The sequence below is a fragment of the Thamnophis sirtalis genome, unplaced genomic scaffold (genome assembly GCF_051295495.1).
Source record: "Thamnophis sirtalis isolate CommonGarterSnake01/CBP01778 unplaced genomic scaffold, rThaSir2_p1.2 scaffold_1, whole genome shotgun sequence".
Taxonomy (NCBI): Eukaryota; Metazoa; Chordata; class Lepidosauria; order Squamata; family Natricidae; genus Thamnophis; species Thamnophis sirtalis.
This window is the reverse complement of record NW_028261381.1, coordinates 77,895,202-77,911,903: the sequence shown is the minus strand read 5'-3', so window position 1 is coordinate 77,911,903 and position 16,702 is coordinate 77,895,202. Positions and strand designations below refer to the sequence as shown.

The following is a 16,702-nucleotide window of genomic DNA, read 5'->3' as shown; positions in this document are numbered from 1 at the left end:
TGTTTTAATTTCTGCGTATTATGCTGTGTATTATACTTTTTGCTAGGGAGGAACCAAATGGTCAAAGATAAGTGGTTATAGTTCAAATGACAAGTTTCTTATTTCTCTGGGACTGGAGCATGCAATTATGTTCCTGGCGCAAGGGGAATCAAAGTGATGTTCCTCTTCAAATTCCCTTCTCACTATTTTTATCAGGGGAAAAATATCATGCACTTTTATTAAATCATTTGAGATTCTTCATATTGCTATCTATTATAATGCTATGAACAAGTGTTCATATTTCCAGAATTCTAGTCAGCACAATGTTAAGTCCTTTCAAGGTTTACATTGAACAATATTATTCCCAGGACATTGCACCTTAGCCCTATTATAAAAGCCATATTCAGAGGTGGTTGCATTTTACAAGGTCTTTCATTATGCCAGTATTGTATTCTCCTTTGAAACTAAGCATTCCAACTGTCATACTTGGCTTTTTATGATACTAATTAATCTATAAATCAAACCTATAGGCTGCTCAACTCATTGTGATTTTGGGCAGCCTATTAACTTTTATACATGACATTTCTTTGCAAATATCTCTGGGGTACACATGCTCCCTAATGACCTTTTAATATATTTAATTAGTGATTGTATTTTAAGCTGTCTTTTCAGCCAATTTCCTCTCTTCTGCATTTGGATGGTGCATAAATATAGACATAGAAGTACACTTTCTTTCAGTTCCAAGTGATTCTAAGTTGGATTCTGTCTGAGTTCTGCTTTTTCCATGTGTCAATTTTGAAATAATTATGCTACAGATGTGATAAAATCAAGGGATCAAGTTTCCATGAATCACTTTTCTGAGTATGTAAGCCTAAAGGCCACTAGGAGCAATACATGTCGAGAAAATTAGTAGAGTCACTTCATGCTTTTATCTGCTTCTCTTTTCCAGAAAACTTACAATTTTGCATTTATCTATGTAACAAGCTTTAAACTTTCATTACTTCCATCCTCTCTCAGATTAGTTGTCTCTTTCTCTTCTGAGGCATGCAGTTTAGGCTCTCACTTAATTTACTTTATCTCCATCATGGAGAAGATGCTACCGGTTCTGATAGATCTGTGCAACTTAGACTTTCCTATCATAATGTTTTTTTCTTAAATCAAACGCAGTTTGCTTTCATGAAAGAACCAGCCTCAAGAATGCTCTCTAATAATGACTGTATTCGTAACTTCTCTCACTGAACAATCCTTTTCTCTGTATAAAATTTTGGCTATTGAGCAAAAATTATTTGACCCACTGCAGAAAGAGATTTAAAGATTAGATAGAGAATTAAAATTTAAAAAAATCTAAAAGAAGGCTTACTGTTGTAGAGAACTTATTGGTAGGAAAGCAGTCAGAAGTGCTACCTATCATTCAGCAAGTAGAGCTGACTATTAAGTTGATGTAGAAGGTTGTTCCTAGAACGAAAAAGGATAGCAAATGTACTGGAAGAGCTAAGATAAACAAAAACTAGGAAATAGTAAGAAGAATGAAAGTTTGCAAATGGAAAAAAAAACTTGTGACATCTAGTCCTGAATATGATTCCCTATTTACTAACATTATGGCTATAATACTGAAAAAGATGTTAAGAGTGCATTGCATGGACTGTTTATGCTCAGGAGAGGAGCATAAAATCTAAAATATTCTTAATGTTTGATTCTGCAACAATTTGCAACAAATGAAGAGTTGCAAGTGAATTATTAGAATCCATGGGTTTCTTTCTGGAAATTTTGAAGCAAGTAGAAAGGCTAAATGTAACATGGACAGAAGTAGTTGAAGTAGGCTTACTTCTTAAAGAGTTTGCATCAAGAATATGAGAATATTAGTCTTGTTCAAATTAAATAAAACACCAAGTTTTGTTCGAGAACATTTGCTAGAATATAATCAGAGCAATCAAAGTAGGCAGTAGAATTGAAGAGAGGAGCATTCAAACTATCAGGCAGCAGAAAATGCTGCTTTTCTATTTCTAATTGATAATATGATATTAGCTGCTTTTGGCATTATCATTTGCAAAGATAAGTAGGAATGGACTTGGTAAGTTACTCTGATCTGTGCTTCTAGCATCCAGAATATTTCATGCACTGATCTGGCTAACAATTTCTGCTCTTTGTAGTATAAAGGTCAACTACAGTGGTTCTTCTCTTCCTGCAGGGTGCAGCTGTGATGTATTTATGCAATTGTTGAATGTATGCCCTGTCTTCCTGATTTGTAGGAGCAATCAAAGCAGTTTACCATTCATAAAATTAATGCAATGAAAAATAGAAATCGATTTGAATAAAATACTATTACAACAATAGCTAAAAGCTTGATGATAGAGAAGCATTTTTGCCATTTTGCTACAGTTTCCGACAGAGGAAAAACAAATACATTTTGTTGTGTATGTGTATATGGGTGTTTGTGTGTCTATTCCACAACTGCATCCCCTCTGCCTTTCAAGATTTTACCTTTGGTTTTCTTGCTCAATTTGTTGTTTCTTCTTCTTTCCCTAAATAACTAGAGGTTTCACCTCTGTTAGGACCTCAAAGCTATTTCTGTCTTCCTTTGTTTCTTTTTCTTTAAATGGAGAGCTGCTTCCAGTGTTGCTCTTGCTGTAATGCCTTTTGAGCTCCAGGGTGGCCACTTACTACTTCATTTTTTTTTTACTTCAAGCATTATTACAAATCTGTACTGACAAATTTGTAGCTGGACTTCAGAGTTCAGAGATGCCACGGGCACCAGAGGACATGTCTATTCATTTCCCTTTTGTTTCTAAAGGCATCACCGATAGACAGCTTTTTATATATTCTATTTGAAGCGATGTATCAGCAGACTGATTTGAACGTGTCTCAGAAAGAATGTGTGTCCTTTGTATAGAAACCTGTGTATCCCAAAAAATCTCCCTGCATCTTGTGAAGCTCAGGTTCATTTTCTCAGGGTATCATTTTGTTTACATCTTGAGAACTTTTAGCTTCTCTTGGGCTAACTAACCCTGTGCATAGAAAAGATATACCTCAAGAGGGGAGCATCCATAGGGGTGCTGATAGTGGCATCCAAATAGGCAAGATGGCAGAAGTGGTGTTACCATCCCAGCCTTGTTTCTTTGTCCTGCTGTCTGGCACAACTGCTCTCCCCACCATCCTTAAATTCCTTGGCAAAAGTGGTACCATAACTTCCAGCTCCACATGTATATTTTCCACCAGGTTATTCAGATGCAATATGATCTATGATTTATTTAAATTGCATATAAAAAAATCTCAGAAGGATGATTCTGCTAATTTTAATTTGGATTTGTCATTTATGCTGAGGTAAATTTGGTTTTAATTTTATGCTGAGGTAAATTTGGTTTTAATTTTATGCTGAGGTAAATTTGGTTTTAATTTTATGCTGAGGTAAATTTGGTTTTAATTTTATGCTGAGGTAAATTTGGTTTTAATTTTATGCTGAGGTAAATTTGGTTTTAACTTTATGCTGAGGTAAAATTTAATAAGATAAAATTCATACATTTTTGTAATGTTTTGTCATATACTTACTCTTGTGTGCATTTTTTTTTAAAAGCATGGCTCAAAAATGTGCAAAGAGCATCTGTTACTGTAGCAATCTCAAAAATGAAAATTGTATTGTCATTTCAACTGTGAAAAAACAAATTTGTTTTCAGTAGCATTAAGCATTAAATCTATTTCTTTGCAGTGAGGAGTCAGTGTCAGAGGAGGACTCAGAATCATTCAAAGATCTTGACAGGCTTGATACAGAAAGGACTTTGCTGTCTTACACAAAAACGGAGTAAGGTTACATACATGGCTCTAGAAATATTTTTTTAAGAGATGCATTTATTAACTGTAATTGCTATGACCATCCAACCATGTTAAATATAGAATGTGATCTAAAATTGATGAAGGGTGTGCTTTTCTTTACAATGTCGAAGCTGTACTTTACTAAACATTTGAATCCCTCAATTTGTTATTTTTAACGGCCATGTTTAACAGTTATTTTTATGAGTATGAAAATCTACCTGCACAAATGCTGCAGAATGCGAGAAAAATACAGCATATTGGTACCCTTCCACAAGTCACGGCTGTGTGGCTTCTCCTTTCGCATATATTGAAATGTTTCATGGGGCAGTAGGACTTTCTATCATTATGTCTTAGAAGTTAGAACTGTATGCCTTTTTGTCTATGGAGACTCTCAGTCATCCTGGTCATAGCTGACCCAAAACTATGCTTTTTCAAAAGGCAATAGGAGTTTCTTTGTTTTGCTTGAAGATGATTCACTTCTCATCCAAGAATCTTCTTCAGTTCTGACTGAATGCCATTTAGCAGAAATCTATTTGCGGAGATCTAGATTTTTTTTTTAATGAAGCAGTCCTATTAATGCTTTCCTCCAAAAAGAACAATAGCAAAATTATGGCTATAGACACTTGATCATTGGGAATAATTATCTTTATACCTCCAATTCACAGTGAACATGCAAACCCAAGAAACTCTTTCATTGCTTTATGAAATATATTTGTTGCCCCAAAGCTCTACTGAAATGAATGGAATATGTAGACACAAAAAATATGTAATGTATGAGATGGTTTGAGTTCAGTCCCTAGTTAGGATGCCAAATAATTGTCACTTAGGCTAAAATAAATTCTTGCTATGTTATTTAAATATTAAACATAAATAGCAAGATCTACTGTAAATCCACTATGTTGGGAAGCTTGGTTCCATTACGTACAAAAAGATGGTTTGTGGTTCTTTTAAAAATATGCTGAAAAAAAACCCCAAGCGTTATTAGTCACTAGGCAGCTTGAATTCTGCTTCCTCCACTGTTTCTTTAATGATGAATTTTAATACAATATCCACCCCGACCACCTTTGCTTCTGATCTTCCTGCAGTGAAATTATTACTGCGTTTTTTTTAATATTAGTTTGTTGCTATGGGAATGGTTGGGATGAGCACTCATATCAAATGTATATATAACCTCACTGCAGACTTGCTCACCCAAAGCTCAAAGGAATTGCTATTTTTATAATGGCTACATTTAATGTTTAATAAAAGTGCCAGGGGAAATTTAAGAACTGTAGTAGGAGTCAGTTCCATTGAGCTTCATTCGAAAGTTTTCTTTCTATACATGTCCTACTCCTTAGAATCAGCTCCTAGTGTTCATTACCATCCATTACCATTGCTGTTACAAAACAGCAATATAAATATAAAATAACCAAAAGAGATGTTATATCAGATGAAATTCACCAGAAGCCTCATAACAAGGTGTCTTAATCAAAATATGCTATCATTAAAGTTGCTTGTCCATTGGAGAGCATTCCATGAATCAGAGTATAATTTTAATCTTTAAAAAAAAATAATTAAAATTTAGACTAACATAAAAGGGAAAGCCAGATGGAAATAAGAGGACAAGTTAAAAAGAGGACAAGATAGAAAAATAATACATCAAACAAATATATAAACATATATAAAATACCATAAAACACTAATTAACATTCTGAAAAACCAATATTCATGCTCTCTTAATTTTAGTTTAACACATAATAAATTATCAAATATGAATAACTGTATGTTTGAAAAACTATACTATTTCACTAGTCTTCAAATTCCAAAGTGAAAAGTTATTTCCTTATCTTGTAAGATAAGAAGAAAACAGTGGTCTCCAAGTCACAAGAAATTTAGTCGAAGTATTGTCTCTAAGCAAGGCAGTCAATTCTGCTATGTCAGCTAGTCCATTGACTTTCCATTGTTGGTATTATTTGGAACTTCATTCAACCTACAGAGGCTTCTATAACTCCCTTCTACAACCCTGGATGCTCTGGCATCAGAGTACCAATGTCAATAAAGTCAAACAGATGAGACTCTCTTTCACAATCTCTGCCCTGTGCCTATCAACTCAGAAGTAAGCTATGTTGCATTCAGGGAGCATTATTCTGGAGTATTTTAAATTGATTTCCAGAGTTGAATGCTATTGTGCCCCTCTCCCTAAGTTTTCATTAAATGAGTTATTGACAGCCTTCCTACAGTAGGTAGATGGACAGAAAACGCAACCAGTTGAGCTAATTCTAATTCATTGTAAGTCTACATTAACAAAATTTTGCAAGTCTGAAAGTACAAATCACCTCTGGTCTCTTTTTGTAGTGTGATAGCTTAGGAAGGATCCATTCTGAGCTTCTTTCTCTACCCATTATGCAGCTCTTCTCCCTCTTACCCGATCTATGGAGCAATTTTCTTCACCTTTCTCCACCTCCCAAGATCATTTCAAATATTTCAAACATCATTACATCTATTCACATATTCAGATGTTTGTTATCATAAACTAGCTATGCTTGTTTATAAATGATCACAAATTCAGATTAGAAATGCTGTTTAGATGTAAACCTCTTTTCAATTCATTAAGAGTCACTTTAGAGAGAATGTGATGCCACCACTATTCATAGGTATGTAAATTTGATTTGCATTGAGATTTTCACTCATCAATTCTTTTGATGCTGTTTGGTATTAGATGGACCCTGAAACATTATGAACTCGTGTCAATATGATCTAAATCTCAGGGAAAAAATGATTGGGTATCTATTGATCAACTTACCACTGGAATCAGTAAGAGCAATCAAAGACATATCAGTGAAGTGAAGATTTCATTGGTTGTCATTACTAAAAAGATTCATTAAATATCCTTGTATTTTGATAAGGTGGAGAATAAATCTATTTAAATATAGCAGTTACAATTGAATTGGGGAGGAAACATAATTGGATGAAGTTGCTTAATTTTTAAGCAGAATTTGGGAAAAATGAGAATGATCAACATCTCTCTAAAGTCAGTCTGAACCCTTGGCAGATTCATGTCTAGAAATGCATTGCTAGAGGACTGTTCTTTCACTTTTGCAGGGCTGATGCCAGACTAGAAGCAGAACCTGCCTCTGGAAATATTGCCTATGCAACATTTATGTTTACACGCTGGAAGAAATTCTGGACCGCTCCTGTTACAGTCTTTATGGGGAATGTTGTTATGTATTTTGCTTTTCTCTTTCTATTTGCCTACGTCCTCTTAGTGGATTTTAAACCTCCACCTAAAGGTCCCTCTATCGAGGAGAACATACTCTACTTCTGGGTCTTTACACTAGTCTTGGAAGAAATCAGACAGGTTGGTGATTTGCTCTGTGCTGTCTGCCATGTTGCTAAATTTATCAGGTCACTGGACCTCTCTAAACCAGAACATGGCAGGAAACGCAAGGGGGAGAAATGCTAGCATTTTACTATAGACAGTAGCATCCTGATCCAGCCTGGAGCTTCTGTGCTGAAAGATTTATACAGCCAAGAGGAAAGAATGGGTCCTTCTAGATTATTAATGGCTTCAGGAAGTAGAAATCTGAAAGTGGTTGATAAGAATAAATTACTGCATTACTTCAACAATTTCATATCCTTTCCACTTCCTCCCCTTTTAAGAGAAACTGTATATATCTGTATTTTTTTCAGGTACAGCTATGCAAAAAGCCTTGAGCTACAGTCAATATTGATTGCATTCATTAAATTTTGGCACAGGAAAAACTGAATGGGATTTAGGTCATTGCTGCAAACACATCAGCAAGTATAATCCCATGCAAATGCCTAGCTTAGTCCATGCTGAGTTTTAAATCCAGCAGTTATTCCATCGCAACTGCGGGAATCTGATAGCTTCAGTGATGAATTGCTCCTGGGTTTGTTACTACAAATATAGACTCACAAGTATTTCCATGATGTGTCAAACTAGAGTATGAAGACTTTGTCAGAATGCAAGAGTATTAAAGAGGTAGGGTCCCACTTTTCCACAAAAGTCACAGTCTCCTATAATCACGAAGCCTGATAAAATGTTATAGTTCAGAATAAATGAATTAATTTTCAGATTCCATAGATCTTGGGATGCTAAGTAAAGGTGGGAATAAACAACATAGCTATGTCGGTTGGATCATCCAAGCCCATTAAAATAATTTTCCAAGCAGTAGGATGCTCAGGAATGAAAGACCTTTTAATTATTCAAGCCTAGGGAAAAAATGATCCTTATTTGCAATTGTCATATATTTCATACTCAATTTTGAAATGTTGAAACTATTGATGAAGAAATGAAAGCATTAACATAATAGCTATTAACTTGCAGAGTTTCTTTACTGATGAAGATATGAATCTAATAAAAAAATTCAAGCTCTATGTAGAAGATAATTGGAATAAGTGTGATATGTTGGCTATTTCTTTGTTTATCATTGGAATCACTTGCAGGTATGTGGATTCATATATTCCCCCCCCCTTTTTAAAAAAGTATTACATTATATTACAGGTAGCTAAAGAAGAGATGATACTGTGCTGAAAAAAAATAATCCTGAAAGGCACTAAGTAGTCAAGCATGGGAGATAACTACCATAAGTGGACCCAAAGGTGCTTTTTCAAGAGGAAACTGGATTTTTTGGTTTTTCTTTGAAGATGTTTCGCTTCTCATCCAAGAAACTTCTTCAGCTCTGAAGAAGAAATGTCTTCAAAGAAAAACCAGAAAGTCCAGTTGCCTCTTGAAAAAGCACCTTCATGACAACCATGAACCTGCATGACTGAGAATCTCCTTAAGTGGAAATTATGAAAAGATCACTAGTTCAGAATCAGAAAAGACATTTTGGGGGGGGGGGGGGGAATAAGGAATAACTATTCAGTCCTTGTAAGAATCAGAGGATATCTGGAAAATTTCAATATGTGCAATCTGTAAACAACAGAGCAATAATTCAACAGGATTCAATAGGATAGATGACTGCTACTCTTATTGATATAGTTGCCACAACTCTTTTCCAGGGGCAACAAAGCTATTTGTTATTAATTAACTCTATTTATTTGAGTTTTTAATCCAGCCAGAGTCACTGTTGTGCAAAATGAGCTGCCATGTAAATGGAATAAATAAATATCTAAATAGTGCAAAATAAAAATCTTACCATGACTGAAATACCAGCACTGGTTGCTAATTGCTTTTTGGACAACTAGTGATTTGTCATGATCTTGGATCAGAATAGCTGAAGAGACATCCTTAAGAATTACCCTAATTTAGAGAATATTCCTTGGGAATATGGAGAGAGAATTATGCGCAAGCTATGGCCCATAGACTTTTGGAAACATAAATTTACAAGTGTATTTAGAAAAGAATGTAGTTTGAGCTGTTTTAGACTGATATTAATAGTTATGTGTTTGTGTTTTAATTATGCCTTCTTATTGTGTTCCTATTTTATTTTATTTTTGCATCTTTTTCATGATAACTGCCTTCATCCTCTTATAGAAAGGGAAGGCATAAATTAAATATCAATGCACAAATGTTTCTTCACCCTCCAGAATGTTTAAGTCAACTTTTCACGATGGTCGAACAGTACTCGCAATTGATTTCATGGTGTTCACTCTGAGACTGATTCATATTTTTGCCATTCATAAACAACTGGGGCCAAAGATTATCATAGTGGAAAGAATGGTAAGTGCAGCATTGCAGAGAGAAATGAAAATAAAAGGGGTGGAGTGGACCTGGTTTCAATCCAGCAGGCTCAAGGGAAATTATGCTATTAATTTCAAATGTCTAAGTATCATTACATCCACCAACGTATATGCCTTTATTAAGGTATTGATTTACTAAGACATCTACCAGACACTGTTGAAGATTTCCTTGCTGTCAGTGTGCCAATTGCTCAGCACACACAAAAGGCTTTTCCCCGCCATGTATTCCCCTTGGTGTTTAGAAACCTGCATCTCTTTTTTATTATTATTTTCTTGGTTGCTTCCTTTTACTTTTTATCTCAACTTTAAAAACTATTTGAATCTTAATTAGCTATCTTGGACACTGTTATGAGGAGAAAGTCAGTATAACATAATGTTGAAGAAATAAAAATAAATTCTTCCCTTAGGAAATGCTTATATTATTCTTCTTCTAAATGCAATATTTTTGAAGGGACTTCTCGTAGGTTGGAAGTACTAGAAGTTAAAAGAAAGGGGAAACCATGGCTATAGCAGAAGAGATTTCGCCTGCAAAAGCTGCAGGAAGGAAACCTTTCTTTACAACGTGTGTGTGTGTGTGTGTGTGTGTCTGTGTGTGTACGCTCAATTTGACCTAATTCAGCATGAAAGAGGATTTTTTTAGAATACATGGTGACAAAGAAAAGAAATCCATTGTGATTCTCTTTGAATGTTTCTAATTCAGTAGCCCCCAACTTGACTTTTCCAGATGTCGTGGGACTATAACACATCTGGAGGGTGCAAAACGTTGGGGAAAATAGTTTCAGATTTTAATTTTGCATTTGTTTATTTATTTTTACAGATGAAGGATGTTTTTTTCTTTCTCTTTTTCCTGAGTGTGTGGCTTATTGCATATGGTGTAGCCACCCAAGCTTTGCTTCATCCCAATGACAGTCGTGCTGAGTGGATTTTCAGGAGGGTCCTTTATCGTCCTTACCTTCAAATATTTGGACAAATTCCATTGGATAAAATAGATTGTGAGTTTAATTTACTTTAATTAAATTTTCTACCAAGGGGTATTGGTGGATGATAATAAATCAGTCCACAGCATTCTTATTGCACTGTAACTGAAGTCATCTGTACTCTAACGCTTTTATTGTATTCACCCTGATGAATGGCATAATCCACCATAATAAAAATCATAGACTAGAGCAAGTCAAAACTTAACTAAGTGTGCTGATTTGCACAGAACTTTAAGTCCTATCACTGAATCATATCAGCTAGAAACATTTAGTTGTATATGGGTAAAGCCATCCTTTGCATAAGATAGAATTGACAAAGGAAGCAGCATGAGGCAAATATTAGGTTTAAGTCAGATTCAGTGATATCAATGAAGTTTATGACAGATTCTTCCAAGTCCTTTGGCCTTCAGAAGTTCTGACAGAAATGGCAAAGTCCAGTTGTCCTCTTTTGCTATGTCTTCTTGTTTCCCTGTTAAATTCTGTTCTACTTGGAGGCTCTGTTTCCTAGGCCTGTCCCTTAGAGATGCTACTGCTGAGTGTCAACTGCATCAGTTCACCTGATTCCTTTGTAAACTCAATGTAGTAGAAACTTGTTTTAGCAAATCATTCTGAACCTCTAACAGTTTCAACCATCTTTCCTTCCTTCCTTCCTTCCTTCCTTCCTTCCTTCCTTCCTCCCTCCCTCCCTCCCTCCCTCCCTCCCTCCCTCCCTTCCTCCCTTCTTTCCAATTCTCTTTTTAAAAACTTCACTACAACAGTATCTCGCATGGATTTTGAAAACTGCACATTGGGTCAACAGAGGAACCAGACAGCGAGTGACTTCTCGTGTCCTAGTGCCTACGCTAATTGGGTGGTTATAATACTCTTAGTCATTTTCCTACTGGTTACAAATGTGCTGCTTATGAATCTCTTAATTGCCATGTTCAGGTAAGTATAAAATGAGGATCTATAAGAAAATATAAGAAACCTTCTATCTGCTAGCTGCAGATAGAATAATATGCATGCCATCGCTCTGGGACTTATCGTGTGTGTGTGTGTGTGTGTGTGTGTGTGTGTGTGTGTAATAAATGGAATCCACAAAAGGTTTTGCAAAGAAAAGCAATAGCAAAATAAACATACTGAGAGTACAGCTATGTATTCTGAAATAAATCCTGTTGAGTAAGTGTAATGTTATTGACTTCTTGATAACTGTGTTAGACTGACATATTGCATACTTGTTCTTGACTTACAACCATGGTTGGAACCAAGATTTCCATTGTTAAGCAAGGCAGTGGTTAAGTGAGTCATTCCCAATCTTGCGATCTTTTTTGCAATGGTTATTAAGAGAATCAATGCAGGTTTTAAAGCAAATTACATGGCTGTTAAATGAATCCAGCTTCCCACATTGACTTTGCTTGTCAGCTGATTGGGAAGGTCGTAAATGGTCATCACATGACACCGGGACATTGCAACCATCCTGAATATATGCTGGTTGCCAAGTGCCCAGATTTTGAACATGTGACTGTGTTATGGTCATAAGTGTATCACTTTTTTCAATGCTATTGTAACTTTAAGTGGTCACTAACTAAACGATTGAAAGTCAAGGACTGGTCTGCTTAGCACCCATTTCAATGGAATTTGGTTGTTTCAGATTTGTCACAAAAAGAATTGCTGATAGAATCAGGAAGGTTCTCAATCTATTTAAAATGAAGACTTACAGTAATATTATTCAGTATATTATTAATATGTTTAAATATGTTACTTTTGCAAAGTTTAAATTCTTAATAAAGTTGCACATGTTGTGCAATAGGTAATTTGTGCAGATATTTAAATAAATAGTCCTATCTCTGGAAATAATCTACCGTATTTAACTTTATTTTCTCTGGCAATTAATAAGGGAGAACTTTTTATAGTTTATATGGAGTTCTAAACATTTATCTTCATAATATTTTTTATGAAACATATTTGACATCTTAGGACCTTTTAAAACCCACTGAAAATATTTACTATGCTCTCAACTAGCCCAGAGATATATGGAGATATAAGGCAATATAGTTGGATAACCTTCTTTAAATAGGCAGGACTACTGATGTGACCTATTCATGTGATCATATTATCTCTTCCTGATCTGGAAGTCCTAAATAGCTCATGTTCCTTCCAGTTTTGGGTGATGTACCTTTGGGACACAGAACAAAAATAAGAACGGAAACAAAAACTTTGCCTATTTTAAACCAAGGGACATAACAACACTAAAACAAATACAGCCTAAAATATTCTATAGTCCGTGGAAACAGCAACATTCTCAGTTAGCAAATAAATATATCAGATGTAGGTATTAAATGCTTGGGTATCTCCTAAATGACAATTGAAATACAAAACAAGCTGATGAAACAGACAGCTTGCAGAGAGTATTGAAAGAAAATTTAGCAAAATGGTGATATTGTTTCAGGTTTAGTCTAATTTGTTCTATGCATCAAGTACACCAATGCTTGAAGATTCACAGGAATATTTTACCATGTTCAATGTATTAATTGCATTAATTAATGTATTAATTCAGATCAAACTCGAGGCCTAGAACTGCCTCTCCAAATCACTTGAAACAATTATGATGTTTCATACAAAAGGAATTGTGAAATTCATTTTACCTCAGCAGAATCCAAGCTTGTTTACTATCAGTGTTAATCACACCAAAAAAAGCTGGCAGTCTGTTTCCTCAATTAGAAAAAACATCAAGAACTTTACACATTTGAAAACAGTCTTCTCTTTAGCGAATAAGATCTGTTGATACCACCCTTCTTCTTTTTAAGTTACACTTTTCAGGTTGTTCAAGGAAATGCAGACATCTTCTGGAAATTTCAGCGATACAACTTGATTGTTGAATACCATGGTCGTCCTGCATTTGCTCCTCCTTTTATCATTATTGACCACGTTAAACTATTTCTTAGATGGGCCCTTAAGAAGACCGAACACAAAAAAGAACACCTGGGTAAGCTATGGGGAGAATGGTTAAGAACAAGCTGAGGATTACATCTATACATACACATACATACAATACATATATTAATGTATAATCATAAACTGGATTATCAGTCTAGGCAATAGTAAAGTTCATTTCTATATAATTAGCTGTGGATTATTATTTTTTAAAATTGAAATGATGTAGAGGATGAATAACGTTTCTCAGTATGATGCCCTCCAAATGGTTTGTAATCCATTTTACATTTACATCTGGATCATTTTACATTTATATTTTGCAGAAGTCTGCATTAAAATGGTATTATCTGTAATTATATAAAAACAAATTAATGTTAAAAGCAAAATGGCATTAAACATTAATTTTTAATTAAAAATAAAAACTCACACTTTCTTAAAAATATATATATCAGTAGAAACTATTACTGCTGTAGCATAGAGAACAAATGATGAATATCTGTAAGATCCAAAGTTACACATGCAGACGACTATGGGGCATCCCCCTCCAAGAGATTTTCAAATTCTATTAGAAGTAAATTAAAAATAGACTGCTACATTTTAAATCAAAATAGGACATTTGTCAACATGAGGCCTCTGAGGAAGTATTCAGAAAGGAAATTAATGTTGCCCATAAACCCTCCAGGATAGAGATGAAAATTTGTATGGGGAAACATTTCCTCCTGCTGGGGGTGCAGGAGTGGTGTCTTGTGCTTTTGGGAACTGGGTTAGTGGGCTTCTTTCAAGATACAGCAATGAGTCAGCCATTGGACATAGACCAGTGGTGGGTTTCCATTTTTTTACTACTACGCTCGTGCGTGTGACACTTCTGCCCCTTCCTTCGGCAACTGTTTCCTTTTCCTCACCCCAATCTAATTCTCCCTTCCTTCAGAAAGAGACATTCCAGAAGAACTGGATCAAAAATTAATAACCTGGGAGATGCTCCAGAAAGAAAATTACCTGGCAAATTTGGAAACAAAGAAAAAAGAAAGCAACCAGGAAAAACTGAAGAAGATGTCTGACAAGTAAGGATCAGCAAGTAAAGTGCAGTTTGATGTAATTAAAAAGCAAGGATCATGTTTATATGTTTATAATCAGGTCAGCAGCAAACATTTTATAATGGGTGGCTTTATTTACTTCATTTTCGTTCTCTTATTCTTTTCCTGTTTCCATTTCCCTTTCCCTTTTTGAAGCTTTATATCCTACGTCCGACATGCAACATAATCCAACATCATTGTTCTTCAAGGCAACCTACTGCAAATGTCCACTGTACAAACATATCCTTCTATAGGTGATGAGAGAAACGCCAGCATTAAAAAATGCACGTTATATGGCCCTCGCAATGAAAATGTCAGGAATGGCATTAATAGAAGTCATTTTTTGTGATAAGATTTTGTCTAAATATTTGGTGGTTCGAACCCCTAGTGCCGTGTAACAGAGTGAGCTTCCATTACCTGTCCCAGCTTCTGCCAGCCTAGCAGTTCTAAAGCAGGTAAAAATGAAGTAGAAAAATAGGGACCAGCTTTGGTGGGAAGGTAACAACGTTCTGTGAGCATTTAATTATGCTGGCCACATGACCATGGAGAAGTCTTCAGACAGCGCTGGCTCTTCGGCTTAGAAGCAGGGAGGAGCACCACCTCTAGAGTCGGGAACGACTAGCACATATGTGCGAGGGAAACCTTTACCTTTATTCTAAATGTAGAGATGAACAGCAGAGTCTGATGTTTAGAACCCAGTTCAGACATCCAGTGGTTCTTATAGGTTCACCAACTGAATTCCAACTAGAACAGGATTACACAGAAGTGTCAACAGATACCTCCATGTAGAATCTATGTACATGGAATTTGAGTAGCAGGTAGCAATCACTCAAAATCCAAACTAGAAGATATGAGTTGCTATAGTAGGTGGATGGATTCAATCTTACTGTTCATTTCCTAGATGGATAATTGTTAATTCACAGAAATTATTTGCAGTAGAAACTATTCTAAATATGTCTTGGATAGATGCTCTACTGAGTTCTTCAGGATCTTCTCTATGACCATGTTTTTCTGACTCTATCTATTATTCTTGGTTTATTTTAAAACAGGGTGGACAGCCTTTTAAAGAATTTTAGTGGTCTAAAAGAGCAAGAGAAACAGCTTAAATCTTTGGAATCACAAGTAAGAATTTCTTTATGCTTCAGTTGCACAATTTTTTATTTGTTTATACATATATTTCCAACATTCAGAAATCATGATAGGATTTCATGCATCAATCATTTTTTGTTTGTTTGGGGCATGCTTAGGTGAGATGGATAAACAATAGTCTATGGCCTTCTCCAGAAGGATACTTCAATAATAAATTACTTTCAAAATATGTTACATTCAAAGGACACTTTGGATTCTAAGCCTGATAAACAATTCATAGATTCAAGGGTCTACTACTGTATATGCAATTACCTAGAAGTAAGCCTACCCAGAAGTAAAACTACTTAAGTAAATGGGTAGAGGGTTTCAAAGTTTGGTCTACAATCACATTCTGATTCTAGGACTGTATCACAAAACAAAACCACTATGCCATCAGTTTTGATTTCACAGAACTTTGCTATAATTAGTATTATAATTGTAGTATGTTATTGAATAGTAATGGTATCCAAATAATTTGTTTTTATTATGCAGATTAGCTATTGCACAATTATGCTTTCTTCAATGGCAGATACTTTAGTGAAAAACAGTTTATTTTTCAGCGGGCCAACTTCAAACAACACATGTGAGTAATGTGCTAATAAAGATTTCGTAGAGTGGGGGGGGAATGCAAAACAGAGTTTAAAAAAAACCCCTAAAATCCATTAAAAACAGTCTAATACATAATACACACCAGAATTGCTGCAGAAGCATCTGTAATTGTGCTAAGTATAATGGCTATGATTTCATACATTGCATTCAGTCATAATGAAGGTTTTTTTTTGGCTTGGGCTGGGTTTTGTGAATCCAGACATTTTAATGCTTAACAAATTGTGCCAATAAAATAATGCTTTATTCATTTAACTATGATTAACAAGCAATAGGCTTTAGGAATGTGTAAACCTTATTTTCTTAATTGTTAGATTATAAAGAAAGACACAATGATATAATGCAGTGGTTCCCAAACTTGGCAACTTTAAGACTTGTGGACTTCAACTCCCAGAATTCTTAAAGTCTTAAAGTTGCCAAGTTTGGGAACCACTGATATAATGGTTAAGAATTTAACATCTTGCCACTGTTTTTGACTGGCTAGGTCGTTCATAGCATTCCAGCTTAACCTCCTATGTGAAAATATGAGGAAAA

The 16,702-nt window shown here is 35.1% G+C and overlaps 1 protein-coding gene and 1 long non-coding RNA gene across 2 annotated transcripts in view; one reads left to right on the top strand and one right to left on the bottom strand.

Annotated features, from left to right (window-relative positions):
* LOC148049575 (uncharacterized) overlaps positions 1-13,244 on the bottom strand; it is a 97,245-nt gene extending 84,001 nt beyond the window's left edge. Inside the window, exon 1 of the long non-coding RNA XR_015696807.1 lies at positions 13,073-13,244. This is a non-coding gene — a long non-coding RNA (uncharacterized LOC148049575). The remainder of the gene's footprint in view (positions 1-13,072) is intronic.
* TRPM5 (transient receptor potential cation channel subfamily M member 5) overlaps positions 1-16,702 on the top strand; it is a 57,381-nt gene that overhangs the window by 38,857 nt on the left and 1,822 nt on the right. The window contains exons 16-25 of the mRNA XM_014058124.2: positions 3,683-3,775; positions 6,868-7,123; positions 8,114-8,232; positions 9,319-9,451; positions 10,289-10,463; positions 11,207-11,375; positions 13,235-13,413; positions 14,290-14,422; positions 15,484-15,556; positions 16,055-16,145. Of these exons, the coding sequence (XP_013913599.2) occupies positions 3,683-3,775; positions 6,868-7,123; positions 8,114-8,232; positions 9,319-9,451; positions 10,289-10,463; positions 11,207-11,375; positions 13,235-13,413; positions 14,290-14,422; positions 15,484-15,556; positions 16,055-16,145 (1,421 nt within the window). The remainder of the gene's footprint in view (positions 1-3,682; positions 3,776-6,867; positions 7,124-8,113; positions 8,233-9,318; positions 9,452-10,288; positions 10,464-11,206; positions 11,376-13,234; positions 13,414-14,289; positions 14,423-15,483; positions 15,557-16,054; positions 16,146-16,702) is intronic.